The sequence below is a fragment of the Aulonocara sp. 'chitande type north' Nkhata Bay genome, linkage group LG1 (assembly GCF_057382095.1).
Source record: "Aulonocara sp. 'chitande type north' Nkhata Bay isolate Kocher_YH1m ecotype deep benthic linkage group LG1, A_spYH_male_GT1.1, whole genome shotgun sequence".
NCBI classification, from domain to species: domain Eukaryota; kingdom Metazoa; phylum Chordata; class Actinopteri; order Cichliformes; family Cichlidae; genus Aulonocara; species Aulonocara sp. 'chitande type north' Nkhata Bay.
This window is the reverse complement of record NC_141344.1, coordinates 12,593,972-12,607,731: the sequence shown is the minus strand read 5'-3', so window position 1 is coordinate 12,607,731 and position 13,760 is coordinate 12,593,972. Positions and strand designations below refer to the sequence as shown.

The 13,760-nt window shown below is 38.3% G+C and overlaps 1 protein-coding gene across 2 annotated transcripts; it reads right to left on the bottom strand.

Moving 5' to 3' along the window:
• Positions 1–10,318: 10,318 nt before the first annotated feature.
• Positions 10,319–12,550, bottom strand: serf2b (small EDRK-rich factor 2b). 2 transcript variants are annotated; one of them, XM_086273308.1, is made up of 3 exons: positions 12,393–12,550; positions 11,522–11,630; positions 10,319–10,749 (listed from the first exon to the last, which is right to left on the bottom strand). In XM_086273308.1, exons 1-3 carry the CDS (start codon positions 12,397–12,399, stop codon positions 10,683–10,685), a joined length of 183 nt encoding a protein of 60 aa, XP_086129434.1. In that variant the 5' UTR covers positions 12,400–12,550; the 3' UTR covers positions 10,319–10,682. The 2 variants fall into 2 exon arrangements, with proteins under 2 accessions (XP_086129434.1, XP_086129512.1); XM_086273386.1 differs by lacking the exon at positions 12,393–12,550 and having other exon boundaries at positions 11,522–11,637.
• Between the last annotated feature and the right edge of the window lie 1,210 nt (positions 12,551–13,760).

Here is a 13,760-nt window from a genome sequence, read left to right as displayed (position 1 = left end):
ATATGGTATGTGGTACCAACATTACTGAAAACTTTATCAAGACAATGGTACCTATAGATCATATGACAAGATTCACCCCTGAACCAGTTCATCTTAATTTCACTGGCAAAAATTAAATGGAAATTTCAACCTTTATCAATAACAAAGCAATGAGATTGACTGAAAGCTACATTCTGTGGAAGGTCTTCATGAGGATTGGTGGTTGCTCCTACACTCATAGGGGGGTACTTGGGGATGTGGTCCCTCTCCTGACATGCTTACATGTCCATCATCTGTAGAGACTGCAATAAGGACACCATCAACAGCCAGTGTACCAGCAGAGGACTCCAACCAGATTATTGGCACTATGACAGCTTCAGATGAAAGCTCATCCAGGACCCATAACCACTATCCGGCCAGTGCCATGAAATGTGTGAACCATGTTTGAAACATCAAAGCTTAAATTATCAGTGAGATAAATCTGCCTTGAAATGGACCCCTGTTGGAAAATGAAAGGGGGCACGCCTGAGACCCCCTGGAAGAGTATAGTGAAGGCAGAGTGCTTAAAGCCAAGACTGCATTAAGTGGAGAAAACATGCAGCTGTATGTCCCACTGGGGACAGGGTAAATAGTACAGTCCTGCTTCTGAACTTTAGATAAATTATCTTCAACACACAAATTATTTCTCAGCTTATATTCTTTCTCTTTCTTTTCCTTACATGATAATGTTAATCACATTTTTCCAAAGTTTCAGGGTGGAAGTTGTTTTGTTTTGTCTATATTTAACCCCATTAGTGCATATTCCAGTAATAAACTTTAGCGGGTTCTTTATCTCCCAAATCAGATATTAATGAATTTCTAATTTTAACATTTTTATAAAAAAGTAGTTTTATTTTCTTAAAACTACAAAGAAGAATTTCTCTTTGTTTTGTGGTATTTTGGGGTTTTGGTGTATATTATTTATTAATGTTTAAATTTGGGTTTCTGTTTTGCTGTTTTTTTACTGTTTGATGTTTTAATATTTGCTTGCTTGTTTGTGGCGTCTTCAGATCCCTGTTTTGAGTCTTCTATGATTCTGGTGTATTGTAATTCCTGAAGTTACCTTATGGTCGCTTTATTCAGGATTTTCAGTTTTGTAATCCAGGGTTTTGAGCTTTACTGTAATTAGTTGGCGGTCTGTTTCTCCCTCTGACATATCCACTCTTATTTTTCTTGTTGTCTTTTACTTGTTTCCTGTTTTACTTTGAAGGTATTCAGGTATTCACACATTATGTCAGCTTTGGTTCCTCCTTTGTAATTGTCATGGTTGTCTTGACCCTCACCTGTGTTTTGTTCTCCTTCTGTTTCTCATTCCCTAATCAGCCCAGTTTGTATAAATAGTCCTGTCTCCCCAGTTGTCCTTGTCAGATTGTTTGTCTCTGGGCTCCACTGTACTGTCTGTTTGCTTGTAATAGGTTTCTGGTCTGGATTCTTGTTTTGCGTTTTAGATTTTGTTCTTTAAACAGCTTAGTTTTGTTTTACATAGCCTGTCTTCCTGTAAAACAAGGAAGACAGGGTATGTCTCAAATGCAGTCCTCTAAATGTAGAGGACTGCATTTGAGTCCTCTACACTCCACTCAGTGATAAAGTTGTCTGTGAAGTGATCTGGTGATTTTATTCATTTGAAACTAATACAATGTGCAGATTTCTATAATGTTAATGAGGAATGACTAAATTTCAGTGTTGCATTGCATGAGGTGCCAACTGAAAAGCAAAGAAAGAGGAGTCCAGAAAATGAACTGGGAGTAAATGTGGCTCCTCTGTTGTGCTGCTGTGCTGTGCAGAGTGCACAGCCTCTGCAGTTTTGATATTGTGCATTTCTCTGTGACAAACCTTCCATCAAACCAAGGCAGATAAGGGCTTTGCTCTGCATATCTCTTAATTTATTTACCTTGATAATTCACTGTTTTGTTGTAAGAATAAGTGTTGGCGAGGGCTGTTATTTTCTGATTTTCTTCAAATGTGACTGGAACAATCTGCTGTTACCTTAATAGGAGAAGCCTTGTTTCCAACTCACATTTACAGTTAACTGGGTAAATTTGCATGGAGCAAAGAGCTGTGCAGAAAGTCTGTGTGTTTAACTAAGCAAATGTTTTATCATTAACAAATATTTCTTCTCTAAGTTGTGTACCAAAGAAAACCAGAGCTGAACTATTCCTGTTTTCCATCAGATGCTGTATATACAACTTTGACATTTGTTTTTATAGCAATTTCAAATTAATCTCTCAACAAATAAATAAATGTGTTGTTTGCACTAGATGGGCTCTAAAAAGGAAAGAAAGCAACTCAAGTCACCCAGTAAGTAACTACACTAATGTGAAAGTGGATGCTTATGGTCATCCCAGTGTAGGTAATCTGTTTAGACAAAACCAGCATTATTGAGCACAAAATCGTCTGCAGGAAAGTCTCAGACACGGTGGTGCACTGTGAGTAAATCTCACCTTGCTGATAGCTCAACACCCCTGCTGTGATAGAGATCAGCTGCTAGCGGGAATAATAGGCCTCTTCCCTTCACAGACTTCACGTGTGCAAAAGCTCTGATGGTCACATTGCTAAAGATCTGACTGTGACTGGGCAGAGGACTCTCATCTCAAATCCATCCCTAGAATGACTCACAGATAATTAAATAAAAAGCTTTTTGCGCTGTCCTGGCATTTTCTTTCTCGCTGTTGTTCCCCACGCCTGTGTCAGCCTTTCTTTTCAGTTTCTCACACTGCTTCTCTGCATGTTGTCTCTCTTTTGATGCCCTGTGACAGATCCCATTTACTTTCAACACCAGCACCTCATCTGTTGTCACCAAGCATTTGATGAAGAGCAAAGATGGTAATTTGCTATTCATTATTAGCAAATCACCGCACTGTGAAAAGTGCCTTTTGTTTGCAGCAGCCTTGAAAACAATTACAGTCAGCGTGCATTTCAGCTGCGATTGCGTTGCACATTTCATGGCAACGCTTCGCTGATAGTGAAATTGAAAAGCAGATTTACTTTTCACAGTCCATGAAGGAAACTGGAAAATCTTTTAAATCAATCCTGACCCAACTTTCCAGGTCATACATCAACTCAACTCTCTTCAAAAAACACATTATAATATTAATATTGTTGACTTTTAACCCACCTTGTACAAAGTTAGTGTAGCTGACATGAAAACTGGAACTTGAAACTTAACGCAATATGTCCAGATTATGAATGTGCTTCAAACGAAAAGGATAAAAACATGAATTTGCAGTTTTATTTGTTGGTTAGATAATAAACTAAGAGCAGTCATTCTCTTGAGTCTCCATGCACTGGGATTTAACATAATGTTGAACCATTAATATTCATACCTTTCATGCTAATACTTTTTCATTTTCAATACTGTCTGATTTAATGATAACCACAGGTTCATATTAACAGTTTGTTAGTCGATTTATGAAGTCACAGTTAGGTCCAGAAGTTGTTTTTGGTTTTTGGTTTTTTTTTTAAATGTTGCCTTTGTACACCAAAGACATGTCAGTTAAAATAAACTGAAAAACACAAACCCATCAGGCGGCATTCTTACAAAGAAAGAATGCCCTCACCAGCTCAGCACCAGCACCGGGCCACTGATGTTTATTGAGTGTGTGACTGCTGAGGATGGATTCTGTGTCCAGGTCTATACTCTCTGCTCAGATTCAGCCAAATACTGAAAACCAACTGGACAGTGCTTCACTGTGCAAATGGATAAACACCCAATGTATACTGCAAAGGCAACAGTACAGAGGTCTTTACATGGGACACAGAGGCAAAATTACACAAATACTCTTGTGCAAAAAACTATGAACCTATCTCTAACTACACATAATAGATTTGTATGAAAAAGGTTTGGGATCCATCAGATATTATGTTGTTTTCAGATATGAATTATGATGTTTTTAATGTCGACACTACGTTTACCTTCTTAGCATTCACCAAATGACCAGTGACCCATTTGAGGCTAGGATTGCGTTTTTGTTTCAGACGGTAGGAGATGTTCGATTTGAAAGGAAGTCTAATACACTGACTCTGATCTAAAGTTATTCTCTTAAAAGAATTTTCACATGGCTTGTCAAAACAGGAAAAATAGTTACAATATAAAGAGTGGACGTTATTCAAGCATAAGAATAGATGGGTCACTAATGATCTGGTGGATCTTAAGAGGCCACAGATTTCCCCTCATGCAGATACAAAGTCCTTATTGCCAACCTGCAGACATTTTTGTGCTTACTTTTCAGCTTCTTGGCAAACTTTATAATTCAGAGATACTCTTTTAGCCTCAGGTTTCAATTCTCTATCATGAGACGCAGTCGTGTGTAAAAGTTAAGATACGCATCAAGAAAACTGTTAAAAGAACAAAGCATTGTTGGAAAAGTTTCTCTCTACAATATATCAGTGCAGTGTTATGCATTGACATGTCTTTGGATCGATATAAAATGATTAAATATTTACAGACATGTCTGATTTCATTTACTCTAGCTGAAGCAGCAGCTTAACAATGTAGGAGGATGAGGTGCGCCTGAGAGCTTACAGATAACATATTCCTCCTGCCCTGTCATTATTTGTAGTATTATAACTCTGAAGAGACAGCTTCTGTGATAACATAAGGCGCTGTGTACACGTTGTTGCTATCAACTAGATACATAATTTATAACATCCATCATTCCTCGTGCAGTCATGATCCAAATAAATGGGCACACCAGTATCTTGTTTAAAGGGCTGTTGAAACACGGTGCTGCTTTCACCCTTGAAAAAATGAAGCAGGAGGAGTACCTGCCTGTGGCTACATTTATCAGCTATATGATGATGATGATGATGATGTGATGATCACATTTCTTCTTAATGGAGAACCTTGTATACACATGTTGTCAGAGTAACATAAGGTTGTGTGGAACTGCTGTAAGCAGACAAGCGTGACATTGCTCGTATAGTCACTTCAGGAAGAGTGCACCAGTGTTTACTTTATATTGCTGTGGATTTCGATTTCAATTGATAAAATAAATACAATTAGAAGACGCCCCACTATCTATTGGTCGACTGATAAAAGTGGCATTTCCCTCCCATTAATCTGTATGTAATTATCCACAACAATGAACTAAAAACATGTCGCATTTTTTTTTCTAAATTACAAATCATAAAACTTAAACTGACACAATGATTAAAAACCTTGGGGTCTGTGAAGGTTCTCAGTTATCCAGGTCATGGTAGTTTAAAGAGCTTGGAAAGAAAAGCGCTTGGACTTCTTTAAGTTGCTTGAAGACGTTTCACCTCCGTCCTGCTGAAGGACAAAGAAAAAACATCAAGTTATGAAGTCCCAGAAATTCTCTGTAATCAAGACTTGGATCAGGGCAAAGGTATAAAACGGTTTCTGGGTGTCCCTGGAAGCACAGAGGCCTCCAGTTTGAGCTGGAAGAGAGCTCAGCATTCACCCAAGATGAGTAACTGAGAAAAAGGGTCTTCTTCATTAATCAGGAGCTTGATGTAAATCAAAAGATATGACAGTCAACTTGATTTTAAAAGACTCTGTATGAATAAGCAAAAACTGTTTTATTTTAGATTTTTATCAGAAGAGAAAAATAAATATTTTGGGCAAATCTTAAAGCACTATTAATGGCCATTATTCCTCCCCACCTGACTAATGCAGCGACGCATGTATGGTGGGAGAATCATGCAATGAAAGAGCTTCACAGTGAATGAGGTGAAACACAGGAAAATGTGAGTGCAGTGAGCTGGGGAAACATCGGGCATCCACCTTTCATTTCTTTCAGTGACACGAAGCAACCAAAACAGCCCTGCATGTACTTCAGGACTGAGTGTCCAAGAGTGTGTCAGTGGGCCAAAGCCCAGAATTACACCCAACAGAATTTTGTACACAGACAAAAAATATGTTGTAGCCTGTCCCAGCTGTCACAGGACAAAAAGCAGGGTATACCCTGGGGAGGTTGCCAGTGTGCTGGAGGGCCAACACAGAAAGCCAGACGACTGTTCATGTTCACATTCACACCTACAGCCAATTTAGAAGCATCGGTTAACCTAATATGGGTGTGTTTGGAGTATGGGAGGAAGTACGTGTAGGGATTCCAGCAGGCGTCGGGAGGATGACCCCAGTTGGCAGGTGGATTCAAACCCAGGATCTCCTTGTCGTGAGGCAACAGTTTTAACTACCAGTTGTATGACATTGTGGTAATACAGCGCAGTGATGCTGATTTTATTTTTCTTTATCTGTATTAAATGTACCCTCCGGGTACTCCAGCTTCCTCCCACTGTCCAAAGACATGCAGCTTGTGGGGATAGGTTAATTGGATAATCCAAATTGTCACTAGGTGTGAATGTGCGAATGAATGTGAGTGTGAATGGTTGTCTGTCCCTGTGTGTTGGCCCTGCGACAGACTGGCGACCTGTCCAGGGTGTACCCTGCCTCTCGCCCTATGACAGCTGGGATAGGCTCCAGCGCCCCCCGCGACTCTGAAAAGGATAAGTGGAAGCGAATGGATGGATGTATTAAATGAGCACAATTTTAATATACTTGAAATCATTGTTTTGCTTTGTCACTATCTATTATCCATGAATATACACCGATAGGGGGAAAATAGCTTTAGTTATGTTAAATTAAATGTAGTACAAAAAGTAAAAGGCTCCAAATACTTTCTGAAGTGACCAATATTGCTTTTGCCAATGTATCCATTAGGCTCTCTAAAAATGAGTCCATTTGCAGTCTGGAATGAGATCAAAACTGGTAGAATTTTCTGTTTTCCTTTCCAAGAAATATTTTTTCAGCCTAGGTGATAAAAAAAAGCTTTGTGCTCTAATATTCACACAGCTAAGCTCCTGCATACAACCACAGCCTTACACTGTTGACTCCTGAGAGTGAAAAATATCAGGACTGGATCTTATGAGCTGTACATGGTTCTTGAAGAAAGGGAGATATCTTAAATCCTCCAAGTCCATCCAAGTCTAAACTCAGTTTTCCTGCCCTTCTGAGATATAAGCTCTGTGTTTCAATGGGAATGTTAACCTGTTGATGTACATTTATTGAATCTTCATAACAATTTAACATTGTTGAATCATTTAAACACATTGTAGAGATGGGATTCAGCTAAATAAGTTACCACAAGCATTCTGCACAGTGACCAGCTTCAGACCATTTCTGATATACCATTTTTTTTTTTTATCTGGGGCTTCTTTTCTTTCTTTCTTTAAATTTCACCTGCACTGCACCTGAGGGTCATTTTTAAAATTGTGAAATGTATAATTAAAGTTAAAATTTGGTTGAAACGACACTTGTTTTTTCTTTGGATAATTTGAGCCCATATTTAACATATGTAAATCTAAGCAGCTGCAGTACATCTTCCCCATTTTTTCCCTCCTATCAGCAAGAGCCCTGCAACAACAATGCATTTTCCCCAAAGCTTCCATATCTCAATAAATTCAGCAGAGAGAGCCTAAAGAGATGAATTTAATTAGAGGAGCTGACTTCTGCTTCTCTTTGCATTCTGCTTCTCTCACTACTTCTGAGCTCCTCTCATGGTCTGTTTTAAGAAAACCTGCCAGAACCCACAGTCAGTCTGTTGGGCCTTATGCTTGAATTTTTCTGAGATCTGTTTCGAGTTGTAAGCAGAGCGCCGTGGATGAGAGCGGATAAGGTTTGAAATCTCTTGAATTTAAGCAACCTGCTGATTTAGCATTTGCTCCTCATCAGTATTCAGCTCTTCAGCTGCTCTCCTGCTATCGGAAACGGAAAAAAGCTAAAGTGGTGACTTAATTATACGCCCTGTAATCTGAGAACCGAGGAGAGAAACTCAGTGGATTTCAGTAAGTAGGCACACCGATTATTGACTATAAATAGGCAGAGCTGAATGCAATCAAATATCAGCAATATGGACTTTCTGGTGCTTAGATTTGGCCAGTATACAGCAGCAGTGCTCCAGCGGGTTATCTGCATTCAAGAGAGGCAGATGTTTCAGTAAAGCAATTAAAATATCTTAATTTTTTTTAACTGATTGTTGGCCCTGCACCGAGCAATAAGAACGCAACATAAAATATATCCCAAAAGAGTCTGGATTTCCTTTACTGGATAATTGTTTTCAAAAATACAATGGAGTTTGCTTCCACCTAGTGGTGGAACTATGCCACTGCGGCGCTTCGCTGTCTGGCGATACACTTTGTACAAGCAAAGTATACACTTTGTATACAAGCAGAGCACAAAGTCTCTTCTCCCTGACGTCAAGTTATGTATCTTATATAAGGTGGAAACCAATTATATACTACTATAATTTATTTCCCTAACTGATAAAACACAAACTCTTCTTAACTAAATGCTCACTGTCATAAGCTAAATAGCTTTCGTCACATTAGACGTGGCTTACAGATCACTTTACTCCTATAAAGCTCTAAGCACACTCTGATTTACTAAAATCAAAACATGTTGTACAGTGACACGCACAACAACTCATCTGTCTTTATTGCCTAATTGTGTAACTAATTTGACTAATACACACCAGGTCAGAGAGCCCAGCCAGCAAGACTTTAACAATCTATATAAAGAATCTGAGAGGCAGAGGAGAAAGAGTGCATGAGTAGTGGAGGAAGAAAAGGAAAACAGTCATTTCTCATTAACTTTAAGCAGCTATGAAAGACCATTTTCTTGTTCATGGCATGTGAACACGCATGTGGCAGTGTGATTTTCCCCACACAGCCATCTCTACTCAAAGAATGGTCTGACAAAGAGAACATATCCAGTGAGCAGCAATCCTCTGGATAAAAATGACATGTTCATGCTGGATGTCAGAGGAAAATAGCCAGCTTAAATAACCACTCATTACAAACAAGATATGCAGAAGAGCATCTCTGATCACACAACACATGGAACCTGGAAAACAATGGCCCAAAGCAGCAGAAGACCATATCGAGTGCTGTCAGTGATCCTCCATGAGTAGCAGTTGCAAGGAAGAAGAACTGCCTTTTTACCGGAAGACACCTCCAGCAGAACCATCGGCCTCAAAAAGAGAGAAAACCAGAATGCAGACACAAGGACAAAACAGACTATGACCGAGGGTTCTTTGTTTTGATTATGAGAGTAATTAATTCAATGAATTCTTATTGAATAATTGTCTTTTTATTTATAAAGTTATATGCATCAGGGCATAAAAATCATCTGAAGCTCAGCAGGTTCTTAAATTATTTAAATGATGACAATATATGACATATATATATACAGGGCAACTATAGCCAGGTGCTGCTATTCAGATGCATTTGATGAACTGATCATCAGCAAGACCAACTCTAGAAAAGCTCCATACTGTGGACACAAAACTTCAGTGACCTTGGTTATCCTGTTTAGGTCCATAGAGGGCTCCCCTGTTGACTGCAAGTACAATATAGAACATAAAAATTCATTATGCGGATCTTCAATGTAATCGAGGGGGACACACCTTCACCTAATACTTCACACCTACACTGGAGTTTAGTTTCAGTTTCCTGGGTGGATTTGCCCGTTTCCATTTAGATTTTTGGCTTGAAAATGTTCTGTTTCAGTTTAGCTTTATGTGTTTTTTCTCAGGGAAAGGTTTTTAGATGTTAAGAATAGACATTACGTAACAATACTTTGGATCACATAGTATCCTAGTAACAAAAACACACCCTGTTTAACCACGAGAGAAGAGAACATTTCCTGTTTACCTTTTAGTTTTATGGGTGAACAGTATGTTTCTTTCAGGATCCAATTTATTTATTTTTCAGTGTCTTTTTCCCTAAACACCCACTTTCAGTTCACTATGATTCTGATGTTGATGCTGGTTCTGTTAAACATGGTTTACTACAAAAGTGAAATATAAAATTTCAAACAAAACATAGGTTTATGTTAAAAACCAAACATTTCCAAAGTCACAAATGACCCCACACAGCTCTCCAGTACCCTACCCCAACTATGAAAAGCTGTATTAGTAGACTGAATAACTAATGGCAGGATACACTTTAGAAATATCACAATTCAAGTAAATACGGTTGCTATGGTCATAAATGACCACACATAGTGGACTGTTTTCAGATATCTTTAATCTTTTGCTCTTGTTGCTCAATCCAGGTTTAACCTCATTTTAAGCCTTGTAGACACTGTCTTACAAGACCTGTTTTCTCCCTTCTAGTATATAAGTAAACAGCTATAAACACATCTGGAGCGAGGCCTTTTGTAGCTGTATTTATGACCCCACATTGTCCCTCAGTCTATACCTACATGTGGCACCATTACAAAGGTCCTTTGGTAAAAGACTCACTGTTAATATTGACATACTGATAATAAGTCAAACAAGTATGAAACAAACAAAAAAAAGATACACTTTATTTGAAACCAGCAGGGGACATCTTTGTACAAAAATACACAACTGTTACACAGATGCTTTGTGTTGAGAATTGTTCATCATTATTCTGCTCCTTACACCACTGATGCGCCCCTGCATGCAGCACCAAAGTGACACAACCGCTAACTTGCTCAGACATAATTTCATCGTGTAAAACAACAAATCCAACAAGCAATGTCATTTGCCATAGAGAGGAAAGTCAGATCCTGGATTCTTGAGTTTAGACAAAAATTAAAAGATCCTTTCTTATAAATATCAGGTAGAATGCTGAACAGGTTCTTGAGACACCGAGCTGAATTTGTCTCAAGACTTCATTCTTCACTTGGTCTTTCCTTTCCCTCCTTCATTTGCCTTTTTTTGCTTCTGTTGCATTATCTCTGCATCCCTGGAGGAGAAAAGGGAGACATTTCAAGAGAGGACAAGCTTTATTAGGAGACTGAAATGTGCGTGCACACACACAATCACATTATGTGTAATATATGTCTAACTGTTTGAAAGACAAATTCCTTGCCTAAAGTACTGCAACACACATTTTTGTTGTTGTTTGCTTGTTTGTTTTGGGGATTTTTGGTGGGGTTTAATTTACTCAAGCATAAGATGGTTTTGTGTGTTTATTATTATTATTATTATTATTTTATTATTGTTAATAAAGGTTCAGAAATATAGGATAAATAACTTCTGTTAGGTAAGACACCACTGATTCATTTCCTTTACTATTCAAGAACCAGTGCTTACACGTACAGAAGTTCCAATGAAAAAGCCAGAAACCCCTGAATATGGTGTACAGGGTTTTTTTCCCTTCACTTTTTTTTTAAAAATTAAGAATTATTTAAAAACTTAATAATTAGGTATGGAATTAATAAACCTTTGAATATATATATTATAATGATGTATAAAATATGTAATATATACATTTATAATTTTTGTATTTTCGTAAATATATAATAATGTACGCATTTTAATTAGACAATTATAATACAACTATAAAATAAAATAATTAAAAAACAAACTAATGAATTCTCCTAATTGTTAGTACATTTTACCTTTAACATGCGCACTATTTCCGTCACCTTGTGCTGTTTAGAAAACTATGCTTTGGTTTGTTTCGTTTGTGTGCATCCTACACTTCTTTAACCTCTTGCAGAGTGCAGGCTTACCTCTGTTTCCGGGCAGCTGCAGATAGCCCATCCTCATTTCTCTTGCCTTTAGTCTGTTCAGTATGCTTTTTAGCATTTTTCTGGCGTGCAAGCTCACGCTGGTTTCCTCCTGTCATGTCAATAAAAAGGGTAAAAACAACAACAACAACAAATCAGATGAAAAAGCTGCGCCTTGTAATGAGACACTTGACTTAAGTTGCTTCCAGCAAAAAAGAAGTAAAACACAAGCTGAATTTAAAAAAGAAAAAAAAAAAGGAAATCTGTGTGTCTACAAGTCGAATAGTTAAAAGAAAAACAGTATGCTATGATCTGCACGATGAAATATGAAGATGGTGCATCGCCCAAAAGCAGCCGACGTGGCAGAGAGGCGCTCCGGAGCATTTTCTTAACCAGAGCAACAACACAGAGGGCATCAAAAGAATTCGCTGCTATCATGGTTTTTTCCAAGTTCATGTGCAGGATTTAAAAAAAATATTACTAGTAAAAACACGGAAGCTGCGTTTAGACCAGAACACCCATATTTTGTTTCTGTATTGCGTCCACACATACAGGCCAGGGCTCAGAGTAACGCCCGGACAACAAGCGACCCAAAGCCAACACACGTACAACGGGACGTTATGTAACACATGTTAGCAAAAGTCTATGTCCTTCATTAAACCAAATGAAACAGCCAAATTAATTGCGTCCTTAAGTTATTGCCCAAAACGACAATCCTCTATAGAATCTATAAAATAGGATAATGTATGTTACATGAAATAGACGGAACCCAAGTCGATCAACGACAACCATGGGTGAAAAATAACAAACACGGAAAACAAGCATCCGACCAAATACATGAATCCCTCAGAGCGTAATAAATGTCGGTACTCACTAGTCATTTTAGTGATCGAGTCTTCTTCCCCCAAAAATCCAGACGAGCTCAGCCAAAGGGCCGCTGACTCCCTTCTCGACGCTCCCGTTGCTGTTTTTCAGTTTGGTCGCGAGCCAAATATGCGCGAGACTTCCGCAAGAGAACCAGAACATTCCGCTGAGCCACACGGGACTGCACATGCGTCAAGTCTGGTCGTCAACATGCCACGACGGTGAAGTTGCAAAGGGGTGACTTTTTTAAATTATTATTATTTTTTTTAACTTTTTAGCATTTTGCAAGGACTTTACAAATCATGTAGTCCACGTGTTAAAAAAATACAAAGACCATCAATGAACCGTATACAAAATGTTCAAATTATGACGCTTTTTTATTTCTTTCAAATGTATGCTCGTTGTGAATATGACGCTACCAAAAAGGGTTGGGAAAGAGGCAGCAAAGGACTGCAAAATCGGTGTGTTAAAATTTAAATGGTAGAAAAACTGTTAAAAGAGTATGTACAGTACAAAGTATATGCAGTAAATACAGCACAGCAAAAGCCTTGAGACGGCTCTCAGTGGTTGATATTTTACTAGGAAAATAGGAAATTCAGTATACAAGCCAAAAAAATAATCATATACTGAGGGATAAAGTTAATCAGTTAAACCATTAGGTTATGGGAAAGAGCTATTAAAGCTAAGTTGAGAGGAGATTTAAGAATCTCTGTGCAGTACGGCTTCATTCCAAGAAGGAATGAAACTCCAGATGTGATGTTTGCTTTGAGGTGGTGGAGAAATATAGAGAAGGTACCAGGATGCCAAGAGATGACAGTAATCAGAATTTAGCATAAACAATATGAAAGCATGAGTCTGCCTTGTATCAATGGTTTAGTCAGTCAGCTGCCGCTCTGGTGGTATTACATGACGAATAAAAACCTAAACATTACAAAGATTCTTGCACACCACTCCCGATTTAGCACAGGGTGCTTACAAATATTGAATGACCGTTCCGCCAGATTAAGGGTCTAGAACCAGCCCTTCCACTTTACAGTAATATCACTTAGAGCTGATTGTGGATTATCTGAGAGAGTTGAAAATTCATGGCCTAACTTGGTGCAATGGTGTCATTCTATACACTTTACATCTTTAATTTCTCAAATATTTGTAAAGGAAGACTGCATGGCTGTGACCAAAAACACCAATATTCAGAGGTAGATGGAAAGATTTGGCTGAATGCTTTTGTCCAAACATGTGTGACTTTAGCTAGATTTCCTTTTTTTCTTTTTGGCCAAAACATTTGTTAGTATTGAATGCTGACCTCTGTCCTAGACAGTTGGTGACTTCTTGAAAAGCTTACTGCAAAGAAGCCAGTAGGTGGCAGACTATACTAAAG